This window comes from Culicoides brevitarsis, chromosome 3, assembly GCF_036172545.1.
Source record: "Culicoides brevitarsis isolate CSIRO-B50_1 chromosome 3, AGI_CSIRO_Cbre_v1, whole genome shotgun sequence".
NCBI classification, from domain to species: Eukaryota; Metazoa; Arthropoda; class Insecta; order Diptera; family Ceratopogonidae; genus Culicoides; species Culicoides brevitarsis.
Window position 1 is genome coordinate 26,008,741 of NC_087087.1, and position 13,944 is coordinate 26,022,684.

At 29.1% G+C, this 13,944-nt stretch overlaps 4 protein-coding genes across 4 annotated transcripts; 2 read left to right on the top strand and 2 right to left on the bottom strand.

Moving 5' to 3' along the window:
• Nucleotides 1–1,871: 1,871 nt before the first annotated feature.
• On the top strand, nt 1,872–2,887 carry LOC134834741 (putative phosphatidate phosphatase). Its single transcript, XM_063849496.1, has one exon. It carries the CDS (start codon nt 1,926–1,928, stop codon nt 2,793–2,795), a length of 870 nt encoding a protein of 289 aa, XP_063705566.1. The 5' UTR covers nt 1,872–1,925; the 3' UTR covers nt 2,796–2,887.
• A 1,546-nt stretch (nt 2,888–4,433) lies between these two features.
• Nucleotides 4,434–5,228, top strand: LOC134835425 (putative phosphatidate phosphatase). Its single transcript, XM_063850304.1, has one exon. It carries the CDS (start codon nt 4,434–4,436, stop codon nt 5,226–5,228), a length of 795 nt encoding a protein of 264 aa, XP_063706374.1.
• Nucleotides 5,229–7,284: 2,056 nt separating this feature from the next.
• Nucleotides 7,285–8,044, bottom strand: LOC134835426 (uncharacterized). The gene is made up of 4 exons (XM_063850305.1): nt 8,000–8,044; nt 7,769–7,866; nt 7,559–7,706; nt 7,285–7,487 (listed from the first exon to the last, which is right to left on the bottom strand). The coding sequence occupies exons 2-4, from the start codon at nt 7,814–7,816 to the stop codon at nt 7,285–7,287; spliced, it is 399 nt and encodes a 132-aa protein (XP_063706375.1). The 5' UTR covers nt 7,817–7,866; nt 8,000–8,044.
• Nucleotides 8,045–9,976: 1,932 nt separating this feature from the next.
• LOC134835671 (uncharacterized) lies at nt 9,977–10,813 on the bottom strand. The gene is made up of 4 exons (XM_063850590.1): nt 10,575–10,813; nt 10,424–10,518; nt 10,218–10,365; nt 9,977–10,161 (listed from the first exon to the last, which is right to left on the bottom strand). Exons 1-4 carry the CDS (start codon nt 10,735–10,737, stop codon nt 9,992–9,994), a joined length of 576 nt encoding a protein of 191 aa, XP_063706660.1. The 5' UTR covers nt 10,738–10,813; the 3' UTR covers nt 9,977–9,991.
• Nucleotides 10,814–13,944: the final 3,131 nt, after the last annotated feature.

Here is a 13,944-nt window from a genome sequence, read left to right on the forward strand (position 1 = left end):
TTATTTATTCGGTACAGAAAAAAAATTTCTTTTTGATATCGATATTTATCATTCATATTTAATGCCCGGTTCTAACAATAATTTGGCGTCTTACATTTTTTTGCAAGACGAACTCAAGCGAAAACAGCACGCTGGTGTTTTTATTCAATTTATTTAACTTTTCTTCGTTTTTTTTTTCATCTAGCTATTATTTTCGTTTCTCTCCTTTCAATTTCTTCTTCTTTTTCTTCTACGGCTCAACAACAACATCATCAACATCAACACATTTATTATTATTTTGACTTGTGTGCACGCGAAGCTCGTTTTTTCGTCGGCTTCTCTATGAAAATGTACAAAACGAACGAGAAAAAAAAGTTTATTTGCATAATTTTTTTTAATTTAAACTTTTTTTTTTGCAGCATCTTATTCTTCGTATTTTTATCCTTTCGAGAAAAATAAAATATATTGAAAGGCTGCTCGTTGATTTAAAGCGTTTTTTTTTTGCTGCTCGCAAAGAGCGTTGACGTTTAAAAAGTGTATCAATCAAGGGATGTTGGAATGAAAATGAATAAATTTGTTTAAAGTTATTTTTAGGGAAGCGTTTTTTTTCGCCGGTGATCATCCTCATCAAGCAATTTTTACCTTTTTGAACGTGAGGATGATTTATTGTCTATTTGTAAGTCAGTCCGTAAATCAACAAATGTCAAACATGCCATAGGGATTGTTTTTTTTTTCCAAGCGATGCACGGAAAATCTAATGTAAAGAGAGATTAGGATCGTGATGAGAACGGAATGATATGGGATGTTATGGCGGTAAATTGGATTGATCGTGAAAAATTGCATTTAAAAGATTTTTTAGCTTTAAAAAAAATTAATAGACATTTTTTGGTCAATTTTAAACAAATTTTTTCAAAAAAGGCGTTGCTTTACTTTTTTTCTTGGTTAAGATTTTTGAAAAAAAAGTTAGAAAAATATTTTATAATAAATTTAAGCCTCAAATTAGAGGAAAATTATAAAAGAATATATTTCTGTTGAGGTTTTATCCATTAAAGGCAATAGTTTTCAAAAAAGGCGTCGCCTTGCCTTAATCTCATTTGTTGAAGAAAACAGTAAATATTTTCGAATTTTAAACTATTCTGAGCTGTACAATAATTCTACAAATTAAACAGACATTTCTTTTAAAGGATTTTCTTGCATTTACGTATTTTTTTATCCTTAAAAAAGGCGTTGCTTTGCTTTTTAAACTTTTTTGTTTTAAAAATTTAACTTTTAAACTTAAAGCTTTTTTAATTTCTTAAACTTTGATTTTTATTCTTCGAAAGAAAAAAAAATATTAAAAGTAATAGTTTGAATGCAGTTTGTTCCATATTGGAAAAAATTCTTCAAAAAAGTCGTAGCTTTACCTTTTTAAAAAAAAAACGTAATCTTTTAAAGAGCTTTAAAAATCTTAATATTTTTTTATATAATCTAAAGAACCAGTTAAAAAATAATTTTAGAAAAATATTTTAATTGAAATTTGTAAAAATGATTACAAAAAAGGCGTTGCTTTACCTTTTTACTTTAATATAATTTTTTGAAAAAATCTTTATGAAATTTATCAGTTTTTAATTATCAAAATCATAGAATTTTGTACCTCACAAAAGTTTTTGTATATGAACTCATACCACTCACCACATCATTTCATATACAAAAATAAACACATCAATGAACAGACAAAACAAATTCTTCATTCATTGAAATATGTAACAGTGTGTCAAATATACCGACTCACACACACATTCGCATCGAACATATGTCAATTTCGTGTAAATTTCCGTACACATTCGTACCAAACACATGTTCTTATGAATGAATCTAAATGATGATTAGTATCATTTGTTGACTGAGGCTGTGACGATCCGATTTCGTGCCTTGTCTCGCGACGTTTTATCGACTTTTGTGACAGAATGGAGACCGAAAACGACGAAAATCCGCCAAAATCGACGCCTGAAACGAAACCCGATGTGCCTCAAAGTCATCCAAGTGCAAAAATGCGAGTTTTCAAAGACATTTTGTTCCTATTGTTTCTCGCATTTCCGATGATTTTGTACAAAATTTTGCAATTAGTGATAAACAGACGTCATCACGGCGGATTTTTCTGCGATGATCCAACGTTGCAGTTTCCCTACAAGGAATCCACGATCAGCGAAACGACAGTTGTGCTCCAAACGTTGCTCGTGCCGATTTTTTCGATAATTTTAGTGGAATATTATCACAACAAAGGCAATGATGCTTCCTGTGATAAAACGACAAAAAAGGTCAATGTCACGAATCTTTTGTACACCCGCATCGCACATTACATTTTCGGCTATATCGCATGCTGTTCATTCATGTGGCTGCCAAAGTATTTCGATGGGAATTTAAGACCGCATTTTCTCGATGTTTGTCGTCCCGTGATGCCTGATGGCTCGGATTGCAGTGACACAAGGAATCACGGGAAATTTATTCTCGACTACGAATGCGGGAATCCCGATTTTTTCATCAGCATTTATCGCACTTTTCCGAGTGGGCATTCGTCGCAGGCCTTCTTTGGCGCCACATATTTGGTGATGTATTTCCAAAGGAAACTGAAAAATGAGCGATTTCGAATTGGAATTCAATTTTTATTGTTGCTTTATGCTTATGCAGTGTCAATATCGCGAATTTACGATTGGCATCATCATGGGAAAGATGTCGTTGTGGGAGCTGCAATTGGAGTTTTTTGTGCGATGGTTACTTGTATAGTGGTTGAAAATAGTTTTAAGAAGAAAACAGAAGAAACAAAAACACAAAGTTGAATTAAAAATATTTATAAATAGATTAAACAGTTTCATTACCAAGGCTAAAAGTATAGAAAAAGTAGAGTAATTCAATAAAAAATAGTTAATTAAGACAATAATAAATACAAAAGTTTGTTTATATTACGTTGAGGGGAATTTAGAACGGCAATTATTGATAAAGAGATCATAAACAGTGAAGGCCGTTACAATTTTTAGAAGAGTTTTCTTACTCTTATTATTTTTTACATATTTAGTTTTTTTTCACCTTTTAAAAAATTTCTTAAGTAATTTTAGTTTGAAAGCAATTTGAGAATTATTTGAAGTCACATTTTTTTTAAATTAAATTTGGTACGAATTTTTAAGTTTTAGTTTTAACTAAATTAAAAAATTTCAACAGATACGGTTAAACTTCGAGTTTCTTCAAAATATTTCATACTTTTAATGCTGTCAATTTTTTTTTACAATTTTAATTTTCTTCTTAGTAAGTTTTAATGTAAAACTTTAAAATATAACCTTAACTTTTATTATAGGTACTTCACGGATGGAGCAGCTAGTCAGTATAAAAACATAAAATCGTTTGCAAATTTATCATTTCAATTGAATACAGAATGCATTTTTCACGCCACAAGCCATGGAAAAGGCGTAGTAGACGGTATCGGTAATGCTCTTAAGCAGCTTGATCAGAATTATATGCTACGAAAGAAAAATGATGAAATCTGTATCGCTCGAATGTTAGTCCAGCATAGGAAATAACAAAGATTGACTTTAGAAAGCACGACTTACTTCTGAAGAACTCTTTGAAGAAATCAATCGCCCTTAAAGGAACTTATAGATTTTACTATGTAATGCTGGTTTTCAGTACTGACACTATTGCTTGCAAAAGTTATTCAATTGAGAGTATATAAAGACCAAAAATTGAAGCTATGAACATCCGAATCTTATGGAACTGGAATTTTGTCATGCAAGTCTTTTTAGCCATGGCTTTAAAAAATTCAGTTCATTAGTATCACGGAAATCTATAGGAATAGTCTAGAATACCACATTTTTTAAATTTTCCATTTTTTTTTCTTCGAAAGTTCTTTACCTATTTTTTTTCTAAATAATTTTTTTTATTAGCTTTACGGCTTGTTAAGATTTTGTCATGTATTAAAAAATGCATGAGGAGAATTTATTCACGAAAAAACATGAAACAACTTCGTCAGTTGCGCCGTCCTTCTCAAACTCAAACTAATTGTCGATTCGATTATTTACGAAGAACTTAAAAATAAAGATAACAAATTTTCCTTCCAAAATAAAAATTGACGTAAATTAAACAACAGGTTCTCCACGTTCATGTCTCAATTGACTACAGACTGACACATAAAAAAAATATATATAATTGATTTTATCTGCCTTCATGTGTGCCCGTATGTGTTGTAGGTACTTAATCATCGGGTCTACGTACACTTTCTACGACCACATTTGATAAAATTTTTGATAAGGTTTAAAATTTAGTTCGGAAGTTCTCATTAACTCGCTTTAATTTGTGTGTTGTTGCCTTTTTTTCAGTTGGCATTCGGTATTTGTTGCAAAATGACTCTCATTGTGCTTCATTACGTCTCGAAAGAAAAGACTAAAAACAATATTTAGACAACAAGTTAAATTCTTTACAAAAGTATGGAAGTTGTTTCCGTGGAAGCCGATGACTTGGAAATCGTTGACAAAAAAAGACCCAAAAATATCGTGCTTAAAGTCACCAAAATTATCCTTCTGGACATCGTTCTGTTAGTTTTTTACTTCTTCCCAGTCATCATTTTTTACGTTTGGCGCCAAAAAGTTGGATTTCGCACCGGATTCTTCTGCAACGATAATTCCATCCGATATCCGTACGTGAAGTCTCGCATCAGTCAAGGCAATATCGCAGCACAATCATTACTCGTAGCACCTGTCATCTTAATTTTCTCGGAAATTCTCATTCAATTTCGCAATAAACGACAATGGAGTGTCATTTACGCACGAATCACAAAATATTTCCACGGATTCTTCATTTGCATGTCGTTTACGTACGTGCCAAAGCTCTTTCGTGGCACACTGAGACCACATTTCATGGATGTTTGTGTACCAAATGTGGATTGCAGTGCACCTGAGAATCAATTGAGATTTATCGAAGACTACGAATGTACGGGAGAGAACAATTCTATCGATGTTTTCATGTCATTTCCGAGCGTTCATTCAGCAGCAGCATCGTTCATTGCGATTTATTTGATTTTTTACTTTGGCACGCGTGTGAAACAGATTAAAGTGAGATTATGTTTGCAATTTTTATTGCTAATCTACGCTTACTCGATTGGGTTATCGAGAATTGCGGAACATTATCATCACACGAGTGATGTCATTGCGGGAGCGGCGATCGGAGGATTAAGTGCTTTTGCTTCCGCGAAATATTTCGAAAATTTTTTTGAAATTCCGTGAATTCAAAATAATTAATATGAAAAAGTTATTAAACTCTTATGGTTGTATTATAGAAATAAAATTAATAATTATTTATGAATTTTTGATATTAGGATAAAATAAGTTAAATAAAAATAAATAAAATAAAAAGTTTCTTTTATTTTCGCTGATAAAAAAAATAATTTTTAGAGCTCAGAATAAGTTGAAAAAAAATTTAAAAAAAATATTTTTGAATAAGTAGCGTAACTTTCTATGATTATTAATATAATTGATTTGAAAATTTAGAAACAAAAAAAATATAAAAAAACTTTAACAAATTGAGAAAAGTCAGTTGTACAAATGGTCGAAATGATTAAATGTTCTTGATATTCTGTTAAAGGGCTCATTGGAAGTAAACTGGTAGCCATGTAATGGGACACATTAAAAGCCGACGTTGTCTTAAGTTGTACGATATTTCGTGATTTTGTGTGATCTTACAAGCCAGTTGTTGGTAGTCGATTCTTTTTCTCATCAAGTCAAAAGCGAACATGGAGTCTATGATCGTTCTGCTTCCCTCAAGTGTATCTAAATTTAGAAGTTTTAATCAATTTCATAAGATGATCCTCAACAGACCATGAAACATATTACAGTTTATCCAATCTTGGGGTTCAATGGTCAACCAGAAGAGATTCTCCAATTAACTGATGCAGCCAAAAATTGGTTGAAGGGATTGAATTTATGATTCTTCTTGAGTTTGTGAAAGAAAGCATACCACCTATGGGCGAAATAGGGGTGAAATTAACCCCTTAAATTTAGGCCTTTTTTTAGACCCTCAGGGTCTAAAATAAAAGCCCTAAAGAGTTTTCTTAACAGTTTTTCAACTTTTCGTTGGTTTTTTGAAAATTTTTTTTTAGAAAAATGAAATTTTGAGTAAATTAAATATTTAATGGCTCAATGATCCGATTTTAACTCGCTAATTATTGTGAAAATTCTACTTTTTAGACCTAATTCTATTATTCATACGTTTATTACAATTAAATATATTTTTGCATCAGAAAGATAGAACTTTTTGGCTGCAAATCATTAAATTTACTCAAAATTTCATTTTTCTAAAAAAAAATTCTCAAAAAACCAACGAAAAGTTGGAAAACTTTTAAGAAAACTCTTTAGGGCTTTTATTTTAGACCCTGAGGGCATTAATATAAGGCCTAAATTTCCCACTGGGCCCTTAAGTTGTTAATTTATATCCTAAGAGGTTAATTTGACCACTTAAGGGGTTAATTTCACCCCTTTTTCGCATAGGGCTCGCATAGGGTGAATAAAGTTGATGGTAATGTGAAAGTGTCATTTCGCCAGCTGAGATTTCTTAGAGCAAACAGCAGAAATTGTTTCTGTAACGATTTGATTTGTAAGTTGGTCCTAAAGTAGTCAAAAAACCTAAATTCAAAATTCTGGAATGAGCTTTAGTGTTTTTAGGCACTTTTAGTTTGCTTGGGTATGCCAAAGATGTACTTGGAAACCCCACTAAAAACGTCCAAAATCTCAAAAATTCATTCTAGAATTTTGAATTCAGCTTTTTTCGATTAATTTAGGCCCAAGAAACAAAAAACCATCTGATGAAATGCTTGTTTACGATGAAATCGGATGGTATAATTCACTTTCGTTTGTATTATTGATTATTTTCTACAATTCGATAAATTTAATCTTAATTTTTATAATGATTTTTTTAGGATGATTTTAAGAATTAATATTCCATTTTCACTTTAATCGTTTAATTTTTAGGTGTTTCAAAAATTTTCCCAATTATTTAAAAAAAATCCTCCAAATTTAAAAATCGTTTATCAAAATTATTATCACTCATATTGTTTCAAAATAAAAACCTAGATAATTTTTTTTTATCATTTCAACTTTCACTTTTTCAAAATTTCTTATTTCACGGAAAAATTAAAAATCACTATAAACTAATGTTCAATTGCTAATTCTATCATTCATCATCCGCGAACCATTTTTCATCATGTCACAAAATTTATAGTATTCACTAAAAAACAAAAATATTCACATGTCATTTTTCTTTTTTATTCACAAGTATTTTCGTTTCTCAGCTCGCTCGCAACAATCTGAGCGGAAAACTTTGTTGTCTATTACTCCTACTACTACTACTACTCGCGCCACTTGTTGTCGTTGAGAAATTAATGTTTGTTAACGTTGCTCCACGCATTTGTTGTCTTAGGGAAAACTGACTTTCCAATTTTAGTTCGGCGTAGAAGGAATTCACACAGAGCCAAAAGTATATTTGTACTACTGTTCATGGAACAAAAAAAAATTTTTTTTTTTTCAAAATTGGCGACGAGGATTTTTTTTTTTTTACTTACTATAATACACGAGGAATGTTGTAAGGGGCTCCCAACTCACGTAATCTGTGACGAAATACGTAATGGCGGCAGCAATCATCGTCAAGGCTTCCAAGCCAAAGTAGACCATGTTGCACCAGAGATATATGCTAATGGACGTTCCTTTTTTCTGTGAAAAAAATAAATAATCGTAAAAAATTGAGTTTAAGTTCACGCGAATGTGGGACAAACCTTTACGGCTCCAAATATCAGCAGAATGTTGAGTAAAATTTTTGGCATAACGTATGTGAGCAGCAGAAACCAGAGCACCAAAAAATAATAAACCTGTTCTATATTTATTATTATTGCATGTTTTTTTTCGTTTGATGTTCAAAGGTTCCCCGCGACATGCAAGAAGAAAAAATTTATATAAAAATTTGGGTTTTGTGAGAAAAATTAATCAATTATCGGAAGATAATTCACCATCGTCGATGTAGTCTCTGTAGGTGAAGGTGCTTATCAGCCGGATTACGGAGTCGGCATATGTGAGAATTAGCGTGGTGAGTGACACGGCACCGACGAAAATTGTGGCGATGCGTAAGTTGGAGATGCAGCAACAACATTTCGGACTGATCGGTATCTCCTCTAAAAATCCCATTTAAAAACTACTTAAAAAACTAATAAAAGTGCTTTTTTTCTCTTTAATACGTCACACTTTGTCACACTTGTTCGCACTTTTGTTCAGTTATTAAATTTTTTATTGATGAATGAATGAAAATTACTACTTTTTTATTTGAATCAAAAGATCTAACTGACATCGCAGCGGGTAAGAAGTGAGAACGAACACGATGTCGTACAGTAACATCCATAAATTCTTTTTTTTTCACACACAAAAAAACGATGAGAAAATTTCTTGATCTCTATTCAAAATTTTTCATACACAATTTTGTCATGTTTCTCCTCAACATACACAACTATTTTATTATTTGTTTTATTTTTGTGTGCAGCTATTATTATTGCGATATTATTTTTATTTTGTACACAGCGATTCTCGGCGCACAAACAACGACAAAAAAATCTTTATTCGAATTTGTAGGAGGAATGAGAAAAAAAAATATATAGAAAATTTTATTTTTGCCCACAAGGCAGCAGAGTCGAAGAACCAACAACGCTAATGTATGAATTTTGAATACACGAATTTTTTTTGGAGGCCCATGCGATTTTGTGGTTAGTGTCACTTGGCACCGAATGTGAAAAAAGAATTTAAAGTAACGGAAGAAATAATTTTTTTATGATTTTTTTGAGAATTTTATGATTTTTTATGAATTAAAAAATTGATTTTTTAACTTATGTAACTTTAGATTTTTAATTTAAATTTAAATTTTTGAGTTTTTTTAATTAGTTTATGAAAATTTGAATTTTTATCTTCAATTAAATATCTTCAGTTGTTTTAATATTTAAAAAAAATATTTTTTAAAAATTAAATTAAATTAATATTTTTTTTTAATTAATTTTTTAATTAATTAAATTTTATTTAAAAAAAATATTTTTTTAATTAAAAAATTTAAATTATCTCAAATTATTTAACTGTTTAATTAAAAATTTATTTTATTTTTTTTTATTTTTTCTTAAATTTGAATTTGTATTTTTTTTTTATATTTGACCAACAAAATTTACACCCTTTAAATGACTTTTGAGCTCATGTGAAATCCAATGTTATTTAAAACAAAAAATTAATTATCATAAAATCGCATAAAAATTCTTTCAGGTTTAAAGTTTTTTGATAAATTTAAAAAAATAAATAACAAAAATGTATTTAAAATTAAAATTTCATATTTGAAAATTGTTTGAGCTTCAAAATTTAATAATTGATTTTTTTTATTTTAAATTTATCTTTGAAGCGGAACGAGTTAAAATTTTTAAATTAAATTTAAAAAATTTTTAGATTTAAAATCAATTTAATTTAAATTTGAAAAAAAATAATTTTAATTTTTTTAATTAAATGTTTATGATTTTTTTTTAAATTAATTAAATTCATTTATTTCTATATTTATTTATTTATTAAATTAAAATTTTAATTTAAAAAAAATTATAAAAAAATAAAATATGAGAAATTCTCTTTAAAAAATCCCTGTAAAAATGTCACCGGAAACAACTTTGACCGTTGTAATGACCTACTTTTCATACAAAAAAAAATTAAATAAATAAAATCGTCATGAATGCTCTCAAGCAACGACGGCTGTTCTAATTATTTTTAGCTTTTGATATCTTTTGCTACACACAGAAATCACGTACATTTCTAATTTTATTGTCGAAAGGTGAACATCTGACACGGATGTACTTTTTTCGTGACATAACATGAACTTGATACACAATTAAAAAATTAACCAAAAAAAAATTTTTTTTAAATATTTATCACTTTTTAATTTTTTTTTTACACAGAATTCGTTTTTGTTTTAAATAAAAATGCAAAAATTATGACGTCGAGGCATAATAAATGTGCGGATACATGTACGACTGAGCGACAATCGGTGCCGGCGGAGCACTTGCCAATCCCATGGAACAAGCGTACGCCGCCCGGATTTTCTGACGATGCATTTCCACGTAATACGAGATGACACAGATGTAGAAATAGAGTTTCATGACTGAAAAAAAAATTTTTTTAAGAAAATTCTTAAAAAATTAATTTTAAATGACTTACAGAACGCAAGAAGTAACATCAAGTATCCTTGTCGCAAGGGATCGCGTCCCGTAAATTGATAAGCTGTCGCTAGAATGACGTGAACGAGCGTGAAAATTACAAGAATCAACTCGAACCACAAATAAACATGAACCAAACGCATATTTTTCTGCAAAAACAAAGAAAATTTCGTGCAATTGTCTCAAATGACGTCACGTGATTCTTACTTTGAACGTTCCGAATATCAATAAAATTGCCGCCACAGACACCAGTACCTCGTAAATGGCCAAACCCGTGAAGATATAAACGAATTCCTCTTCGCCTAAAACGGAAAAAGTGTTAAAAATGCGAAAAATTGATGCGCATTTCGCTACGTACCTCGTTCAAGTCGTGCCTCGTAGTCACTTAGAGCGTATGCCGCAAGCAGAATGATCGTCCACGACATGATCAGCTTGAGGATGCCCAAGGTGAAGGCTCCTGCCTCGAGACTGATGCATCCGCAGCAATAGGAAACGGTGGGAAATCGCTCAAAACATCCCATTTTCGGAACTTTTTCTCGTTGAAACACCAAAAAAATTCGTTCTGAATGAAAATTTCCGTCGACGTGACGGCTTTCGACTCACTCTTTGGCAGAAAATCACTGCTAAGAAATGCTGACACATGGAAAGACGACCGTTTTATCTCTCTTTCCATTGCGTTGAGTGTCTATTTGACATGCTTGCCATCGTTGCCGCACCCGCAAGTCACGCAAGTCGCAGTAACGCACGAAAATCCGCCGAAATTGGAGATCCCCGCGGCAGAAGTTCTCGCTCTCTGTTTCTGTTTTGTGTCGAAAAAGACCACTTTGAAGAATTAAAAATATAAATTCTACACACTTTCGCTTTCGACGAAACGACGCTCTTCGGTATATGTGGATTCTCCGCACGACACTTTCTCACATTTTTGTTTATTTTATTTCCTCGGCTCGCTAAAGGAAAAGTATTAGAGTAGTAAAAACTATTTTTTTTTACTTATTTATAGACTTCGATTGAGAACGAGTGTCGAATGAGTGATAATTTTGCACGAAAATGTTAATCAATGAGAGTGTGAAAAATTAGTTTTTACGAAATCTCTCGATTGAAGGGAATTTTTTGAATCAAAGAACGTTTATTTAAGAGATGATGAGATTGTACATAATAATAAAAATAATAAACAAAATTTACTTTATTGCCAAATGGATGTGAATTAATGGAAAATCATTTTTTTTATTGCTTTAGGCTGATCTAATTTTGACTTTTATTATTTTTTTTTTAATTTAGAAAGTGAAATTTATCTAAAAAATTTTATAAAAGTTTTTCATTTTTATAATTTTAATTTCGAAGGAGTTTTTAAATTTTTTTAATTAATTTTTTAATTTTATTAATTTTTTATTTTTTATAAAAAATATTTTTTTTTTTGATTTAAAATTGAAGAAATATACAAATTAAGTACAGTAATTTTGTGAAAAATATTTTTAGAAAATATTAATTTTGGTAGAAAATATTTCAAAAATTGAAAAAAATCTTGAAAAATTATTGAATATTAGAAATTTTCATTTTTTATAAAAAGTAAAAAAAAAATTATTTAAAATATTTAAAAAATACATTTTGTCATATTTTTAGCAATTTTAACATAAGGAAACTTTAATTTAAGGAAAAATTCAGAAAATTCAAATTTTTTTATTAAAAATTAATAATTGTATTGGAAAAATTCAATCAAGTTTATGCAAAAAAGTAAGTGAGTAAAAAAATTTATATGAAAAAATGTTCTAAAATTCCTTGAATTAATCTTCTCAGCATTAAGACATAAATGTTTTTAAAAATGTATTTTTACCGCATTTCGAAGAAAAAATGGTTTTTGACCAGTTTTAGGCCTAAAATTGTTTAAATATTCATTCTAAAGTTCATTTCTGTTCATATTGGGTCGATATTTGTCGAAACAAAAAAATCAGAGTTTGGAGGTTAAAACTCTGATAATTTATCAGAGTTTGGAGGGTCAAACTCTGATTTTTTTAAAAGTCATTTTTTGACCAGTTTTAAGCCTGCAATTGATTAAATATTCATTCTTAAGTTCATTTCTGTTCATATTGGGTCGATATTTGTCGAAACAAAAAAATCAGAGTCATAATTTATCAGAGTTTGGAGGGTTCTGTTCATATTGGGTCGATATTTGTCGAAACAAAAAAATCAGAGTTTGGAGGTTAAAACTCTGATAATTTATCAGAGTTTGGAGGGTCAAACTCTGATTTTTTTAAAAGTCATTTTTTGACCAGTTTTAAGCCTGCAATTGATTAAATATTCATTCTAAAGTTCATTTCTGTTCATATTGGGTCGATATTTGTCGAAACAAAAAAATCAGAGTTTGGAGGTTAAAACTCTGATAATTTATCAGAGTTTGGAGGGTCAAACTCTGATTTTTTTAAAAGTCATTTTTTGACCAGTTTTAAGCCTGAAATTGATTAAATATTCATTCTAAAGTTCATTTCTGTTCATATTGGGTCGATATTTGTCGAAACAAAAAAATCAGAGTTTGGAGGTTAAAACTCTGATAATTTATCAGAGTTTGGAGGGTCAAACTCTGATTTTTTTAAAAGTCATTTTTTGACCAGTTTTAAGCCTGAAATTGATTAAATATTCATTCTAAAGTTCATTTCTGTTCATATTGGGTCGATATTTGTCGAAACAAAAAAATCAGAGTTTGGAGGTTAAAACTCTGATAATTTATCAGAGTTTGGAGGGTCAAACTCTGATTTTTTTAAAAGTCATTTTTTGACCAGTTTTAAGCCTGAAATTGAATAAATATTCATTCTAAAGATGATTTCTGATCATATTGGATCAATTTTTGACGAAACAAAAAAATCAGAGTTTGGAGGTTCAAACTCTGATAATTTATCAAAGTTTGGAGGGTCAAACTCAAAAAAATTTAGGATTTTTTTATCAAAAATTTTTGACCAGTTTTTTTTGTCAAAAATTGAGATGACATGAGGGGCAAAATAAAGTTTCGCCAAAATTTTTAAAAATTCCAATAAATTTTAGAATTGTAAAGCTGCGGACAAAATTAATTTTTTCTATATTATATGCATATAATAATATAATATGCATATGATATGCATATAATTTATATATATATATTTTTTTTTAATACGAAATATCAAAATTTTGAGCTTAAATCGAAGCTTAAATTGTAAAAATTAAACAAAAACACTCTTGTTGTTGAGTTATTTTTTGATCAATTAATGGTAAAATTTTTAATTTTAAGTTTGAAAAAAAAATTATATAAAAATTATATGCATATAATATACGAATTATATACATATGATATACATATAATATAGAAAATAATATAATATAAATAATTTTCAAAAATAATTATTTGGATCGTGCAATTTATTTTATTTGTTTATTTGAAGAATAAAAATTAAAATAAAATTAATTTTTTTAAGTTTCACCAAAATCTTAAATTTTCTTAAAATTTATAAATTTTAATAAAAAAATGAGAAATAATGAAATAAAGCGAGATATTTTTTTTTAAATTTTAACCTTACCTTTTTTATTTTCCACAATTTTCATATTGAGAAAAAACTTAGTAATTACAAAACAAACCACTTTTTTCTGTTTTTATTTACAATTTTAAATGTTTTTTTTTCTTTATTATGTGTTACTTTCTATAATTTTAACTTTTTAAATTTCTCCATTTGCATTACTTTTTTTTCATTATTAATAATAATAAC